At 36.6% G+C, this 18470-nt stretch overlaps 1 protein-coding gene across 1 annotated transcript in view; it reads left to right on the top strand.

Annotated features, from left to right (window-relative positions):
• The first annotated feature begins 7714 nt into the window (after positions 1–7714).
• Positions 7715–18470, top strand: part of LOC118749308 (proton-coupled amino acid transporter-like protein pathetic) — a 56292-nt gene continuing 45536 nt past the window's right edge. The window contains exons 1-2 of the mRNA XM_036484108.1: positions 7715–7808; positions 7876–7940. Coding sequence (XP_036340001.1) covers positions 7794–7808; positions 7876–7940 — 80 coding nt within the window. The 5' untranslated portion in view covers positions 7715–7793. The remainder of the gene's footprint in view (positions 7809–7875; positions 7941–18470) is intronic.

Genomic DNA, 18470 nt, shown 5'->3' with positions numbered 1-18470 from the left:
CTCTCATCGCGTACGAGAGATATTTGCTGCTGCCAAACGGGAGTAGCAAATCTACTCTCTGTATACTTGTAGTACGGTAAGTACTTGCGTATTAAATTTCAATTCTGGTTGTTAGCCTATTAGTTGATATCGTTTGCGGCGCTGGTCAGTGAAATTAAAAGAGTAAAAATAGAATATGGAAATTGACGATGTAAGGAAATGTTTACGGCCTTATTTATAAAAAAATAACGTAGATTTAGACATATGTTTAATGTGACATTTTCATAAAACTTTTGTATTCAAGCAGCTTTTTAAATCTATGTATGTACTTAAATTTTTATAAGAGTATTATTTCTCGTTTCTAATTTTCTATAAAACTATTTGCAGTCATTAACCAACAAATAAGTTGTCAAAAACAATAACTTGAGCAATGCTGCTATACGAAATTAAATTATTAGTGGCAAATCAAAATTTTGAAAAGTGCCGATTTTCACGTTCGATAGTTGGACATGGTAGCGACGAGATGTACGAGAATTTTTTTCTTAAGAGCTGCATACTGATTTAAAAATTTTTTATAGAAGCAAATTTATTTTCCATTTATTTTGCGTAATTTTATATGAATTTCTAGTTTTTCTTGAGAGCCTTTACAAATAAAAAAAATTTCTGAATATGTACATATGTACATACATACGCAGCCATATAACTTGATTTCTAGAGAAACGAATTTTCATTTGGCACGTTCAGAAGGCGCAACAGCTCAGTAACTGGTGCGATTGCACCTTCTGAACGCGTTGTTGCGTACTTCTGATCAACTGAATAGTAGCGTGTTAGATGATCGTAATATTTTTCTGATCATTTGACACAACATGTTGGTGTGTATCTTTGAGAGTTGAATTTGACAGCTAATGTATAAAGTCGTTCAGAAGACGCATAACGATCACTGATTTTTTTCTGAACCTACCCATTGATAACTTTTTTTTTTGATAACACTGCGACAGCTCAAATTAGTATTGAGTAAAATTGGTATTGAGTAAATAGATTTTTTGAATTTCATTGAGTTTTTTTTAATAAATACTAAAATGAGAGGTGTATGAATGGCGAAAGAAATACTATCCGATTTTTTTAAATCGAAACTACATTTTTACATATGTACATATGTACATGCATACATAAATATATTTCATATGAAATTGAAATTTTCACATCAATTTGCGCTATCTTCAAACCCATGGTTTCAATTGTACGCATATCGTCAGGGTTTTCCCAACAACTTGGTTTTGCTGCAGTGAAGCGACAGAACAAGTGACGAGAAAAAATATATGAGGACACTTATATATGTATCTATGCACATACGTATCTATGCACATATGTATCTATGCACATACATACGTATCTATGCACATACATACATATGTACTTAGGTATGTATATCAGCATTTTAGTTGAAAGTACGTTTTGCTCGTCGCTCTCTTCATCGCTCCACTACAATCCTGTCCTTAGTTTTATTCAGATACCACAAATGCACGATGAAGAAAATTCTTCTATCATTCTTGCCACAAATGTATGGTTTCTTCGAAAATACTCAAGTACTACCAGTAGAGTACTCTACAGTCAAATACCTTTTACTCGCAGTAGTTGCGGAAGGCAAAGTAAATACTTTACGCGTCTTGCTATTGATCGGTAGTTTACGTACGCTTGCAGAAACTGGTTTATGCTTACTCACGCTTGACCCGAACGATGAGAGTAAAGGAGGGAAAGTATTTGCGCGGCGATCGGATGTCTTGTTAGGCCCTTTAAATGGAATTGCGCAGGAGTTTAATACATACATATGTACTTACTTATATTATAACACCTTTATATGAAATAGTACAAAATGTCGATTATTAATACGCAAGAATGATAGAATACAAGATTGCGCCGATCAGAGAGGATTTTTGAGAATAACTTTTGTGTGACGTCACGCTGGTGCAATTGCGAGAGAGAAATGCCAAAACGTGAGCAAGAATGGAAGAAGAAGAAAAAATGTTGCAAGGAAAACGTAAACAAGTTGCACAAGTGTGACGTCATGCAAACAACGATTCTGTCAAATTCGTTAAGAGAGGAATAGCGGTCCGAGATCGGCGCAACCTTTGTATTCTCTCAATCGTGATTAATACGAAAGTTTGTCCTCAGTAATAAGACCATCGGGTTTCATATAAGTGAAAATATTTCTCTTTAACAAGTTTGGTTGCGTATGGCCGCTGTGGCTGAGTAGTTAGAGGTACGTACTACCACTCCGGTGGAACTGGGTTCGATCCCAGGCCCAGGCAGCATCCAAATTTAAAAAAGTCAGCGGTCGCCCCACGGCCGGCAATGGCAAACCTCCGACTGTATTTCTGCCATGAAAAAGATCCTCATAAAAATCCATTTGCCGTTCGGCGTAAAATTGTAGGTCCCATTTGTGCAACAACATCAAGACGCACACCACAAAATTGGAGGAAAAGCTCTGCCAAACACTTAGCAAAAGTGCACTAGGAATTTTAATCTCGGTAGTCCCGGGATTTTCGGGATTTGTAATTTGCACTGATGGCAATAATAGAAACTCCTTTTCTTGACCAGTATTGGTTTTTTTATTTAATAATTAATATTTTTTTAATAAATATTCAGCTCATTATACATATAACATCGCGCTATAGTAAATTTTAAACACAAATATGTATCAATATATTCGCGAAACCATGTACCAAATATAGTAAAATTGTGTTTTTAGTTTTTCACTCAGACGTCAGTTGTTCAAAAATTATTGAAAAAATGCAGACAAATGTGCTTAAGAAAAAGTATGGGTACCAAATTAATGAGGAAATCCTGTAGGCTCATTCCATCTCAAATCACCCAGGCCGGGGGAAAGTGAATTTAAGTTTGCGATAAAACTCACAGGGATTGTTCCTTGAACAATTTAAGGAGACACGTATTTTTTCTTTTTGCTCAGAAATGCGAATTTTTCGAACAATGAATTTTTTTCTTTTTGAGTACGAACGCTTCTTTTTTCCTCTCTTAATAGCAACTATTGATGAAATCGTTTATAGCTGCCGAAAAAAAGCTAGGAGTTAACGATTTTTTTTTTTAAATTGCAGATATTGATCTACTGAATCGATCTAGTGAACTAAACATCAGTAATTGTTTATTAATAAGTAATTATTGTTTATAAACCAAAAATTTTATTTTTTTTCAAATTGATTTTTTTCAAATTGCCACATCTTTTTTTTCTCTCAAACTTTTTTGTCTATTAGGGAATAGTATAAACTATTTTCAGTACGAGTAGCAACATGCTAAAATTCGTCGTTTTCGTGTTATGATTTTTTTTCTGAAAATGCACTTATATGATGCTAGCAGATTTTCGTGCCAGTTGAGGGCGCAAAAATTGTTGCCTATTATGATAAAGTTTCCTTGCTGGAAATTTTTTGAGGTTGCCCGATCAGAGCCAAAAGTTTTTCCCAATTGGGCTCTAATTTTGGCCCAATTGGGCCCAATTAGCGATTTGCCCAATCTACCGAAGATTTCCCCAACCAGTGCTCACAATTTGCTCAAAGTGAACATGTATACGCAATTAAAACGTTTTTATCGATAAAATCACACATATACACATCAAAATTCCCTACGAAAAAAAAAATTTTTTACTTTTTTTTCTTGAAAAATTTTCCACATACAAATTTTTTGATAAAAAAAATTAGTTTTTGAAAAAATGCCATCTCAAAAAAGATTGGAAAAAATCACAATGGTAGCTCTGAGTATTGCGCAATATTTAAGTATAATGTTATAGGGTGCACTCTACAATAATTTGAGTTATGCATTTTTTTACACCGAAGTTGAGTAAAATGGGTACATTACCAATTTAAAAATTTTTTAAACTTTTTTGGAATTTTTTTGAATATTCAGTCGGTCAGGATTGGCGTAAACAATTTGGACCAGTTTTCGTTTCATTCAGTAGTAAGTCACTCCAAAAATCTGAGTGAAAACAAAATTTTCGTTGTAGATTTGCATTTTTATTTTCGCTTTCCTAGAAAAACAAAAATTGAAAAAAAACTTGTGCATGAACAAATAATCAGAAAATCACTATGAGAATGAAATCTGGATCTGGATTTTTAACACATAATTGCCGGCGAGCATGAACCAATATAAGAGAAGTGGGACGTAAGCATGATTCAATAATACAAGGTTATGTAATTTGCAAAAATTTGACACTCCTTTATCTAGATTTGTATTTTGGAAGTAGGAGAAAGGGGAAGAATGTGATCGCCTTTTGCGAAAACCGTAGTAGAAAGGTACTACAAAAAGTACGCAAAGTATACAATTAGAATTAAAATGTGTATTATTAATTCTATGCGAATTTGCAATATATTTGGTGTTTAATGGAAATACTAAACAATACATAAAAATATGCATTTTTGATTTTAGTTATTCGTCATTTCCTGGAAGAAATCTAGAATACCGACCGTTCAGCTATGCAAAAACGAAAAATGCAGATCAATTCAACCATGCCAAAATTATTTGGCGCAATTGAAAAATGAAGACGTTCTAGAAGGTTAAAGTTCAGTTTTTAGATTTTTTAAATATTAATATCTTATGAACTATATAACCCATTAAAAAATTAATGACGTCACCGTGAAGATAATTAATTTGTCTTACAGCTGATGTACATTATTTATAGCTTTTTGTATTTTTAAACCAAAACCACTAAACAACTAACAAATGTTATTTTTTCACCTTTTTTGAAAAAACTGCATAATTAATGGTAAAGAAATTTATATTATTTAGAAAGTACAAGTTATTACCTTTAATTCAATATTACATATAATGTCATGAGCTACTTTTGGGTTTCAACAATTTAGTGATAATAAAAAAACACAAATAAACAAAGCAAATAAACCTCTTATATCTTCTTTATTTTTTACCTGGGCCAAATAAATTTGGTAACGTTGAAATCAGCGTAAAAAGTTCTATCAATCGGCATTTTTGTTATTTTATAGCTAAACGGTCGCTATTCTACCATTGTTCTAGAAAATTACGCAAACGAAGGTGAAGCTAACGAATATTTAGTATGCAGAATTTTTACTACTAATATCACTAGAAACAGTAGAGTAAGCAACATTCTGCACAAATAAAGGAGCCGATTTTATGTGCGGAAGCGAGAAGACTGTTTTATTACAAAACCTTTCTATTATTGAATCATGGAACGTGAGTGAAAATACGGAACAGGTTTGAAGCCAAGCGGAGTGGAGTAGATTTTTAAATATTTCAAAAGCCGGTATAAATCCACTCCGATCGGAGTAATGTCCGAACGCTGATTTGGGGATTCTTAACGTATTCTTTTTACCGTTTTTTCTGGCAGGCTGTAGGTGTGTTTTTGGTTCAGTGGCTTAGTGTATTTTGAATAAATTATAATAGAAACGAAAGAAATTGTAATAGAAACGGAAGAAATTGCAATAGAAATGGAATAAATTGTAATAGATAACACCAAATACCAAAAACAGGCATTTTTTGGTAATCAGCTGATAGTGTTTTTACTACTGATATTATTGAATGCAGCGCAGTCACTTCAGTCAATAAAAGATCTATTGGCGGATATAAAGGCTATACAATAAAAATTTAAAATTTTTGGGTGAAATTGTTAAAGTTTTTTGAGTTTTCATAATTTTTGTACGAAGCTTTAAATGTGGACTTATGTGGTGCTGATTATGAAATGCGCTAGACCAGAGCTTCCTAACCTTAAGGGTTCCGCAGAAAAGTCACCGGGGTTAAGTGAAATCAATTTTGGTATGAAATAGCACGGCGCACACTGGGGCCGCCCCATATAAGCGGGTGCTCAAAATTCTGAAATCATTTTCTTTCCATTAGACTCCCTTGAACTACTTTTTAAGAGTAAATTGTTGACGTCTTAACCATTATTGAACATGCATTAACCCATTGGGGCCCTAGTTTTTTGTAATATCTTATGTTAAGTTAATTTGATTTCATTATTGTGCAAATTATGAATAATTTAACCCATTTACTACTTTGACTTAAGGCGTTGATGACCATATTTTAACCCATTTTTTTATAGAGTATTTCCCCAACTAATTTTATTAAAAATACATAGGTAAGTTTAGGCTACAATATAATCAGGAAGAACGAGTCCTTTCGATTTGAGGATAGCTTTATCGCGGCGGTCGGTTTGAGCTGCACACAGAAAAAAAGTTCTATTAACACCATGACCGAGACGCAATTATCTATTTTTAAGTATGTATATGTACATATGTACTCGTGGTTGGTATGATTGCCGTACTGATTGCCATACCTACATAAATGCCCGTCCACATACCGCTTTGGCGATGCGTTGGCGTTGGTGTCGCTTTGACAGCAGCGCGAGTAGCACCCGTGCTTGCTACAACCCTGCAAAAATCGCGACTACTCCATGCATGCGTGTAAAAAGTACTCCCTAAGGACCAAGGAGTACTCCAAAATTAACCACAATTCATATAAAAAATATGGTCCAATTAACATTGCAATGTCCTAGGGCAGGACCATATACTCCATCCCCGCATTACATCAGAGTAGCACAAAACTACTCCAACATATTAACAATGGCATTGTTGCTATATTTTTTCGTTTGTACACGCTTTTGTTCTTCACTTCTCAAATACTTTTTGGAAATTAATAAAAACCAAGACAAAAATTAAAAATTACATGTTGCCTCTGACGGCATTCGAACCCGAAAATGCTGGGAGCTAAGAACTAACAGCGAGCATCTCTACACGTTCAGCTACAGCCAGACATGCAAATGTGCTTTCAAATGCTCAACTTCAATCACGTTTCGTTAAAACACGAGCAGTGATCGGATAACAAACAATGAGCTAGCGCAGAGACACCACTTGGTCCGCTACAGCATGACAGAGGAACACTTTTGTAAGTACTCCAATTTACCACAAATAGACTACATGATCCAACGATTTTTGCAGGGAATGAACGCTTAAAAACTATGTATATTTCTTGGCCGAATTTGATTAAAAAGAAAAATTATTTTACATAATTTTGATTATTTGGAACGGCTCAAGAACGACGCAACAAGTTGAGAGTTGGCCATCTTTCTGGTTTTGCTTTTGCGTTGGCGTTACCCAACTTTGTTTATGTGGAGACTTTCATATAAATGCATGTATTCATAGTCAACTGTCGAAGCGACGCCAACGCCAACGCAACGCCAAAGTTGTATGTAAACGGGCCTTAAGAGCGTTGAGCTTGCGCTTGACAGCTTGTTTTTCTCTAACTGGTATGTGTTGTTGGCCGCTGTAGCCAAAGGGTTAGAGGTGCGTTTTACCACCCCAAATGACCTGGGTTGGAGCCTGGTCAAAGCAATATCGCAAAAATGTAGAACAAAGTTGTTTATTAACAGCGGTCGCCTCTCGGCAGGAAATAGCAAACTTTCGAGTGTATTTTGAAGGCGGCGTAAAACTGTAGGTCCCTCCATTTATGTAACAACACCAAGACGCACACCACAAATCGTAGGAGAAGCCCGGCCAAAAACTAACACATGCCTAATCGCCAATTTATTATTAAATCACCTAACTTACGTAAATTATTTCTTAAAATGCTTGACATCCGCATCCGCGGATGTCTAAAATTCCACATTCGCAGCATCCCTATTACATATGTACATGCAGATGAGCATTTTAATTTCATTTATTGAATAACTGATTTTTCTAATTTATACTAATTGCAGTATTAAAAAATCGGAATTAGAGTGGTAAATTCGTACGTGTGCGTGGCTATTTGCTTGAGTGCAACAGCAGAACAACGGCCAAATGGTGAATATAGCGGTAAGTGTCTTTGTTTTATGAATATATTGTGAATATATAAATAACTTTTAAATCTCTAAATTTACAGGACAGCGGTGGTAAACATGCCCCACAAGAAATGGAACAATTCCTGCCTGGCGATGGCACTACCAAGTGAGTAATATTAAAGTATTCATTAGGGATGTCAATCCCGGGATCCCGGGATGTCAGGATCCCGGGATCCCGGTCTTTTTTAAGTCCCGAATATCCCGGGATTAGTCGATTTAAATCCCGGGATTGCTGGAAACAATTTTTTTGTTAGCCAATTAAATTTTTATGACGAATATCCCCTCTCAAGGGCAAATTAAGAATTTTTTGCAACCCTCAATGCTATAATTTCTTTAAGATCGCATTACCACCAAAAGAAGGAATAATTTTGCTCCGCTCGAAATGGAATAGGTGATGCACTTTATGCATATTTACTGTTTACTTAAATGTGTTAACTTTTTTATTATTACTTAAATATACTGATAATATCTTAAATTGATCTCAAACCGTGATTCAAAAAATTTTATATATACTGCATTTCTTTATTCATTCTGAACGTTTGGAATAAACTTTTTTGTTTACTTATTCTTCAGAACGTTCCTGATGATATGTTAACGTATATTTCAAACGTATTCTGTTTATTCCGGCTGTGAAATGGGATTATCCGGAATGTATAAAGAAACGCAGCCATAGTTACATAGGCAGTTACTGCTGTACCAAATACAGTCACTTACAAAAATATTTTGCATCGATTTTTTTTGCAATAAAAGCAAACCGATGAAAATTGTTGAAATCGGACTAAAATTGAGGCCGCTTTTCATATAACGGTAAATTTCAGATATGCTTGAAATTTCCATATTTCGAAATTTAAGGACGCTAATTTACTTAAAATGTATACACCCCGGCTTATCATGTAGCGTTAGCTTTCGGAAAGGTGGAAAACATATATTTAATACTTGCGCCGGGTATTTAATGTTCGGCTCCGCCCGAACTTAGACTTTCTTACTTGTTTAAACTTAAATACATAACCGATGCTCAACTTGCTTGACGCATCAACCCACAATGCTCAACAAACTTGCTTGATGCATCACAACTCTCTCGGAGTTGTCTCACGGGGCTCTGTATGACTTTCAGCATACTGAGGTGGTACAAGAGCTACCATTGGCCACAGCGCCTACCCAATTTTTGAAATTAAATAAATAACCGGTGCTCAACACTCCGCTTGACGCACACCCCCAAAAACTCTTACAGAGTTTAAGCGGCAAAGCCACAGCGCTACAAGCCGTAGGGACTCTGCATGACTTACAACCATGCAGAGGTGATAACTGATGGTTATCATTGGCTCCGACGCCTACCCAAAACATTTTTGCTTTATTAAATTTTTATGCAAATACATTCATCCTCGTCCTGCCCTCACACTGAGTTATTCATGGTCCTTCGAGCCGGATACTCGCGGCGTATTTTACATCCACTAGACGACAAGTCGTCTAGGGGGGCCAGGATGCTTAAGCGACTTATGCATTTCCCGCATAAACAAAGAACAGCGAACACACACACGCACATGTATATTGCACTCCCGCCCAAAACCAAGTGCAGCGAATAAACACACGCACTTGTGCATAAAAATAATTCGTTCGTTCTTCATTGGGTATGCATTTTTTAATGCACTTCTCAACTGCCGCAGAACAAAACCTACTAAAGTAGTTAATTGCTGGCACTCCAAATCATGCTCAACAATCCCGCTTGATGCATCACCACTCCTTCGGAGTGGTTTTAAACAGCAAAAGCCAAAGCGCTACAAGCTGTTGGGGCTCTGTATGACTTTCAGCATACAGAGGTGGTACAAGAGCTACCATTGGCCACGGCGCCTACCCAATTTTTTAAACTTAAATACATAACCGATGCTCTACTTGCTTGACGCATCAACCCACACTGCTCAACAAACTTGCTTGATGCATCACAACTCTCTCGGAGTTGTCTCACGGGGCTCTGTATGACTTTGAGCATACAAAGGTGGTACAAGAGCTACCATTGGCCACAGCGCCTACCCAATTTTTGAAATTAAATAAATAACCGGTGCTCAACACTCCGCTTGACTCACACCCCCAAAAACTCTTACAGAGTTTAAGCGGCAAAGCCACAGCGCTACAAGCCGTAGGGACTCTGCATGACTTACAACCATGCAGAGGTGGTAACTGATGGTTATCATTGGCTCCGACGCCTACCCAAAACATTTTTGCTTTAATAAATTTTTATGCAAATACATTCATCCTGGTCCTGCCCTCACACTGAGTTATTCAGACTTGTACCACATTGTGGTAGATCTGCCACTTTTTTGAGCATCTACCACACAAGGTCTGAAATCTACGACATATTCGCATTTTTGAGTAGTTTTATTTTTGCTCGACATAATTTTCTTAAGTTTAAGAGCAAAAATTGTCCGACACTAAACACTAACAACAGGCAGAATGGGATTATAAAATAAACTGTAAAATATTAAATTTTCTCAATATTCAATTTTTCGACAGGAAACGCGTGTTAATATTATTGTTATTGTGTTAAATTGCAAAATATGTGACTTATAAAAATAATTAATAGCGAAAATGTTAAAAAACGGCGATTTTTGTGAAAGTATTAGCAAATTTCAGTGCATCTAAAGTTTCTAAAGCGTTGTTTACTTTTACTTGAAAATTGTCAAAATCAACAATTTTTATGAGCTCGAGGCCGTTTTTAGTGAAAACTTATTGTGGAAAAGCAACAATAATTTGAAAAAATTGTAGAAGTGATAGCTATTTCGGAAATCACCACATTTCCTCATCAGACTTCTTTCAGTAGGATTCGAACCGACGATCACCACTGACTCAGCCAGTTGCCTACGCACTGTGCTAAGTTTGTCTTGCTAATTCTTGTTGCTTATTTTCCACTATTTCACTATGCTAAGCGCTAATCAAGTGGTGATTTCTTTGCTAATCAAGTGGTGATTTCCGAAATAGCTATCACTTCTACCATTTTTTCAAATTATTGTTGCTTTTCCACAATAAGTTTTCACTGAAAACGGCCTCGAGCTCATAAAAATTGTTGGATATAATTGTTATAAAGGCCATAAAAATAACAAAAACAATTGTCAAAATCGGCAAATCCCAAGTAGCGGTTTCTGGAACGTGCCACATTTGTTCGCTACATCGTGATGTAAAAGAAAAACTGTTCAAAATATGTCCGAAAAATATCTTGACATAGAAGGAACTGCTTTACCCGTTCAAGGAAACAAAATTGCCAAAACTCAGCGCATTTTTTAGCAACTTCAATCTTGCTTTTTATTCAAGTCCGATCACTGTTTGACATATGCCAAAAATAAAATTATAAATGAATGCTGCATTGTAGAATATACATACATTTGCGAAAAATATGTCTACCGCTCCCATCACCAGGCGTGGAGCAAAAAAGGCGACCATTTACTACACAAAAAAAAATATATGAAATTATTCTGCATATTTACGTATGTATGTGCATTAGGGTGGTCCTCAAAATGAACGATTTTGTTTAGTCTCACCCCCTCAATCTGTAATACCACGGTCACTGATATCACATATAAATTTTGGTCCCGATTGGTGAAGGTTAAGGCGTGTCGCAGAAGGGGAAAAGTACAAATTAGGGATGCTGCGAATGTGGAATTTTAGACATCCGCGGATGCGAATGCGGATGCGGATGTTTAAAAGCTAACATCCGCGGATGCGAATGCGAATGCGAATGCGGATGTCAAGTATTTTTAAGAAATAATTTAGGTGGGTAAATTCGGTGATTTAGGAAAATAAAAAATGGAAAATGTAGTCATTTTAAAGAATTTTTTTTTTTTAATTTAGTACTTGAATTTAAAAATTGGAATTGGGTCCTGTTTCTTAAAGTCTCGTAAATCAAACGTGCGCCACTAAATAAATACTCGCTCAAGGCGAATAACTTAAAAAACTTGAATTTCTGAGAATTGCATCGGCGCTGCAAATGTCGAATGTATCCTCCTGCCTTTCATCTTCACAATCTAGCATCATGAAAAGATCGTTGTTTAAACACCGATGTTTTCCGTACATTTCTTCATTCTCATTCTTTTGGTTGTTTCAGAATTTGGAGAACCTGTAACATCATCAGCGATTTTCGTTTTTATACCCGAGCACACTTGTGCACAAGGGTATATTAATTTTGTTCACATAACGGTTGTTTGTAACAGCCAAAACGAATCGAGATACATATAGACAAATGTATACATAAATGCTCCGAATGAATAGAGAAGTCGATTAAGCCATGTCTGTCTGTGCGTCCGTTTGTCCGACTGTCCGTCCGTCCGTGTACACGATAACTCGAGCAAAAATTTAGCTATCTCAACGAAACTTGGTATGTAGGTTTCCATTAATCCATGGTAGGTTGGTATGGAAAATGGGCGAAATCGGACAGTAACCACGCCCACTTCCCATATAACGGTAATTTCCAGAAATACGAAAACTGCGATATTTTATTTACTACTGAAGATAATTCACTCAAATTTGGTATTTACAATAATTTTCAGACGAAAAATAAGAATATTATAAATTTTTGGAAAATGGGCGTAGCCACGCCTACTGATGGTTACATGTGTATATCTTGGTAACCGCTCCACCAATTTCTTCCAAACTTGGCACAGTTGTTGGTTGTGGTACAGCATACTAAATGGCCGAAAATTTAAAAAATCTGACAATAAACACGCCCACATCCCATATAACGGTAATTTAGAGAAATACGAAATCTTCGATAAATCAGTAAATATTAAAGCTAAGTTATTCAAAATTGATGCTTGCAACAATTCTTTACCAAGGAATACGTTTATGGAAAAGTTTTGGAAAATGGGCGTGGCACCGCCCACTTATGATCACATATATGTATATCGGTAACCGTTATACCAATTTGTACCAAATTCGGTATGGTTATTGTGCTTGCGACATAAAAGCGAAGCGTTGAAAATTATTGAAATCGGACTAAAATTGAGGCCGCTTTTCATATAACGTTAAATTTCAGAAATGCTTGAAACTTCAATATTTCGAAATTTAAGGACGCTAATTTACACAAAATTGATACACCCCGGCTTACCATCTAGCGGTAGGTTACGGAAATGTGAGAAACATACAAATATTTAATACTTGCGCCGGGTATTTAATGTTCGGCTCCGTCCGAACTTAGACTTTTTTACTTGTTAGTTTTTGTAATTCATTTTTAGTCCTTTCTTCTGTGGCTGGTTTGAAAAATGTGTGCTTATAGCGAGGTTGTAAAAAGGTGGATATGGCAAATAAAATGTAATTTTCTGGGAATGAAAATTTCGAAGAAAATTCTGTTTGAAAGTCGTGGCTGCCAGCCGAATTAGTTTAAAATCTTGTTATTTTGTTAAAAAAGAACCCGGTTTTTTATAATAATTTGAATTATTGCAATCACGGATGAAGGTCTCAGATCTGCTTAGTTCCCGGGTGAATTTTTGAAATGTTTCACACATGAATAGCTTCTAATTAGTTTTTTTTTATTAGCTGAGATCGACTTTTCCTAATTGCAGGCAGTCACAATTACTTACTCACCACTGTCAGTACCATATCAAATCCGTTTTGTTTTTTCAATCCATGTGCTCAATATGCTTTGATATTTTGAGGCAAATGTACGCAAGTTTTAAACATATCGTTAATATATTATGGATAGGGCGCATTTCACTTTGTGGCTGAAATGCAAAAAAGCCACAACTAACTAAAATCTTGTTATTGCATAAAACGATGTGGGGATTTATGATGAAATGCATCATAATCTATCAAACAGTGAGTTTTGGATTTTTAGTTAGTTACGGCTTTTTGTATTTCAGCGACGAGGGGAATTACGCCCTTTTCATACTATACTAACGATATATTGCGTTCCAAGTCCCGCTCCTCAATAGATATTAAATTCGCCTTGAAATGATTCTTATTTGATTTGTGAACTTGGCTGTCAACATTTTCACATTCCATTTTACTTTTATTTCGCTACGTGCAAATTTTGACAATTATCACAAAATTAAAATAAATGTTGTTGTTTTCGAGCACACAGAGGAGTATTTGCGTAGTAAAAACAGTGTTTTTCTGCTAAGTAATAAAAGAAAACACGGAACTTAATCATAATAAGCCGTCTTATGAAAAAAAAAAAAATATTACACTTAAGTAGAAAAAAACTAGCGATGCATCCAGTTTTTTAATGTTCGATAGTTACATAATTCTTACCTAATGAAAGGTTATCTTTTACCGCGCAAATTATTGATTCTCGTTATAGCTAGACGTTGAACATTTCCGCTGGAAATACCTGATAAGGGATCTTACTCTTTGACTTTAAATTACAAAAGAGGGAGGATTTAGGGGGACAGTTTTAACGAAGCATCTCTACAGGCCAAAGATATTAGCTTAAATTTTTATTTTCTTTGTCAGATATAGGTTTCATCAGTGCACTTGCACAATATTCGCATTCGCAAAAGCTCTGCATTGATTATTCGAATGCGAAAGCGAATGCTAATGTTAAAATTAATGCGGAAGCTCCGCGGTTGCGAATGCGGTACAGATTCCTCTACAGCGAAAATGCCGTTATATGATAAAGGGGCGTGGTTACAGTCCGATTTCGCCCATTTTCAATAGCAACCTACCTTGGATAAAAGGCAACGTGTATACCAAATATTGAGATATCTCAATTTTTTCTCGAGTTATCGTGTACACGGACAGACGGACGGACAGACAGACAGACATGGTTTAATCGACTTCTCTTTTCATTCTGATCACACATTTGTTTAAATCTATCTCGATTCCTTTAGGCTGTTACAAACAAAAGCTATGCGAACAAATTTATAATACCCTGTGCACAAGTGTGCTCGGGTATAAAAAATAGAACTTGAGCATTTCATCATCATTAATCATTCAGCTCTATGGATTGTGCCACAAAACTACATTGCTTAAAATATCAGAAAATACTTTAAAATAATGCAACGCCATAACCAAAGAAACTGTATTTATAGGGATTAAGTGTCCTGGTCGATGGGATCAGGATTATGGCAGCCCTACGCTAGCAACAAATCCCACGCTCATGCAGTTACATACAATTACACAACATACAACGAATACAATGGAAAGCTACTTCGAAACGGAATTTCTTCGCAGTAATATACAGTTTTTGACCGAAAAAAGTTACGAGCGTTACGCATACAGAATACATAGACCGTAAGACCCCAGGCAAGTAACGGTGCCACCCAAACTTTAGTTGAAAATTAAAGAGTAATTTACAATTTTTTTTTTTGTCAAAAAAATCACATAACTATGTGAAAATTACTCTCGCACGTTCACGCCAGCGAAAATTCCAGTTACTCACGATCACGGAGGTTACGTGATTTTCACTTAAAACCGCTCACGTTCACGTATAGAAAATCACGTGTTTTGCCCATCTTAACTTCTTGTTCCGATGAGTGTTTTCCTACTATTAATTTCTGTGCCGTTTGAAAGTAGCCACATAACTTCCGAAGTATTAAGTCGCCTTCCTATTGGGGATAAGGTTGATTGCTTAATAGAGGATTCGAAAAGCTTAACTGATCAGTGGAATGAGAATTTTTTCTTTAAGGCAAGAAAAATTGTTTGTTCTTTAAATGTTGATGATATTTGTAATGAAGATGTCGGTGAATAGATATTAATTGTTCACTTCTGACAAACACTATTGTTTCTATTACAGCCTTTATAAATGTCAGACCAGGCAGTTTTTTTTCACCAATGTAGACTATCAAACAAAGACAAAGCTAAAGTTGAAATTATAGTCAGGACTTCCTGGACAAGGGCGTGAAGCGACATACCCAGCCAGCAAAATCATTGCAAACGAGCTCGTAACTGGATATTTTCTGAAGAAAAACCGGCTAAAAAGTCGTTTATGATAGCCGTCTACGATTGGTTTTCGAGTACTTTTTCGCTTGAAATTGTCGATCGCCTACAAATAGTCGTAAACGGATCGAAAAAGCATTCATATGCGAATATTATATATTATAAAATAATTTGGTTCAAGAAAAATTTCCAGCATAATGAAAATTTTTTCTTATGCTGACAAATTACTACAAGCCTCGTTCTTTTACTTTTTTTGTTTTATTGTTTACGAGCCTTTTTCTAACTTTTCGCCGATCGAGAATCCCTCGTAAAATATAATGTTCGTAAAATGTACGTTTTCTTGCTGGCTGGGTAGTTCATTTGCATACATATGTCTGATCAATAGTGTTAGTGAAAAAAAGAACACGTCCCAGTAGCGAAAATGGTCACCGGTGACATCGTCACTAATGAGGATTTAGTGATATCGTCGCACTTGCTGTGAATCCTAAACGACATATAGGTGACAATGACACTGGTGTACTCCTATCAAAGACTTATAACAGACAATGTCTTGCAGCGGTCACTTATAAAAAGTACATTGCAAGATACTGTCGCTTGAATGTCATTAATGATCACTAATGATGATAATGATTTGGTCATGCAGATGACATCAACGACGAAATTACCATTTATATGAAAAAGACATGACCGACTTCCATACAAACGGAGCCCAAAGTCATTTAAGACGTAACTTTTCCGTACAAGACTCTTAAGTTACTAATGCATTACATTCGCTACGGGGCTGTGTTGATTATAGAAATTTAAATAATATAACAATTCGAGACAGTTTTATCCATTGCCACTCATTGAAGATTGCTTTTAGTACTTAGGTGGGAAAAGTACTTAACACTATTGGGCTTAAAAAGTGGATTTCATCAGAGACGATATCTGAAGTATTCACTGCTTTTATTTCACCAAACGGCCTTTTTGAGTACGCCATGCTGCATTTCGGGTTAAAACGTGCTTCGCCACTATTCCAAAGGTTTATTTCTATAATTCTGAAATATTTTATCGCCCAAAGCTCCCCGAATAAAATGTTGTAAGTTTTTCGTAAGAGAAGTGTGCATATTTTTGACAGTTGAAACTCATTATCACGCGTGCTGAATCGCAAACAGGGGGCACCGAAATTGCGCATATGGAAACTGTGCATTTAGACATTATTTCGGTTTCAACCGAAACTGTGCATGTATGCTTTATTTCGGTTTTTACCATATGCATTATTTCGGTTTTAAACCGAAACTGTGCATGTATGCATTACTTCGTTTTTTTTCATATGCATTATTTCGCTTTTAAAACGAAAGTATGCATATGCATAATTTCGGTATTTTCTCATATGCATTATTTCGGTTTTCAACCGAAACTGTGCATGTATGCATTACTTCGGGTTTTTCATATGCATTATTTCGGTTTTCAACCGAAACTGTGCATGCATGCATTATTTCGGTTTTTGTTATATGCATTATTTCGGTTTTCATCCGAAACTGTGCATGTATGCTTTATTTCGGTTTTTGCCATATGCATTATTTCGGTTTTGAACTGAAATTGTGCATGCATGCATTATTTCGGTTTTTGTTATATGCATTATTTCGGTTTTCTTACGAAAGTGTGCATATGGGTAATTTCGTTTTTTCTAATATGAATTATTTACTTCTACTTAGTAAGTGTTTTAATCCCTAAGCGCGGCTGAAAGCCGCCTACGCAGAGAAAAGTTCTGCGCAAAAATACGTCCGCCCTTCTTTTCCGGCAATACAGAAAGGAGAATTCTACTTAGTAAGGGTTATAATCCCTAAGCGCGGCCGAAGGCCGCCTACGCAGAAAGAAGTTCTGCGCAAAAGTACTTCCGGCCCCCTTTTCCGGCAACACAGAGAGGAGATTTCTACTTAGTAAGGGTTATAATCCTTAAGCGCGGCCGAAGGCCGCCTACGCAGAGAGAAGTTCTGCGCAAAAATACTTCCGGCCCCCTTTTCCGGCAACACAGAAAGGAGAATTCTACTTAGTAAGGGTTATAATTCCTAAGTGCGGCCGAAGGCCGCCTACGCAGAAAGAAGTTCTGCGCAAAAATACTTCCGGCCCCCTTTCCGGCAACACAGAAAGGAGAATTCTACTTAGTAAGGGTTATAATCCCTAAGCGCGGCCGAAGGCCGCCTACGCAGAAAGAAGTTCTGCGCAAAAATACTTCCGGTCCCCTTTTCCGGCAACACAGAAAGGAGAATTCTACTTAGTAAGGGTTATAATCCCTAACCGCGGCCGAAGGCCGCCTACACAGAAAGAAGTTCTGCGCAAAAGTACTTCCGGCCCCCTTTTCCGGCAACACAGAAAGGAGAATTCTACTTAGTAAGGTTTATAATCCCTAAGCGCGGCCGAAGGCCGCCTACGCAGAGAGAAGTTCTGCGCAAAAATACTTCCGCCCTTCTTTTCCGGCAACACCGAAAGGAGAATTCTACTTAGTAAGGGTTATAATCCCTAAGCGCGGCCGAAGGCCGCCTACGCAGAAAGAAGTTCTGCGCAAAAATACTTCCGGCCCCCTTTTCCGGCAACACAGAAAGGAGAATTCTACTTAGTAAGGGTTATAATCCCTAAGCGCGGCCGAAGGCCGCCTACGCAGAAAGAAGTTCTGCGCAAAAGTACTTCCGGCCCCCTTTTCCGGCAACACAGAGAGGAGATTTCTACTTAGTAAGGGTTATAATCCTTAAGCGCGGCCGAAGGCCGCCTACGCAGAGAGAAGTTCTGCGCAAAA

The sequence above is a fragment of the Rhagoletis pomonella genome, unplaced genomic scaffold, assembly GCF_013731165.1.
Source record: "Rhagoletis pomonella isolate Grant_MI unplaced genomic scaffold, Rhpom_1.0 Rhpom_scaffold_00014, whole genome shotgun sequence".
Classification (NCBI taxonomy): Eukaryota; Metazoa; Arthropoda; class Insecta; order Diptera; family Tephritidae; genus Rhagoletis; species Rhagoletis pomonella.
This window is presented reverse-complemented; position numbering and strand designations above follow the sequence as displayed.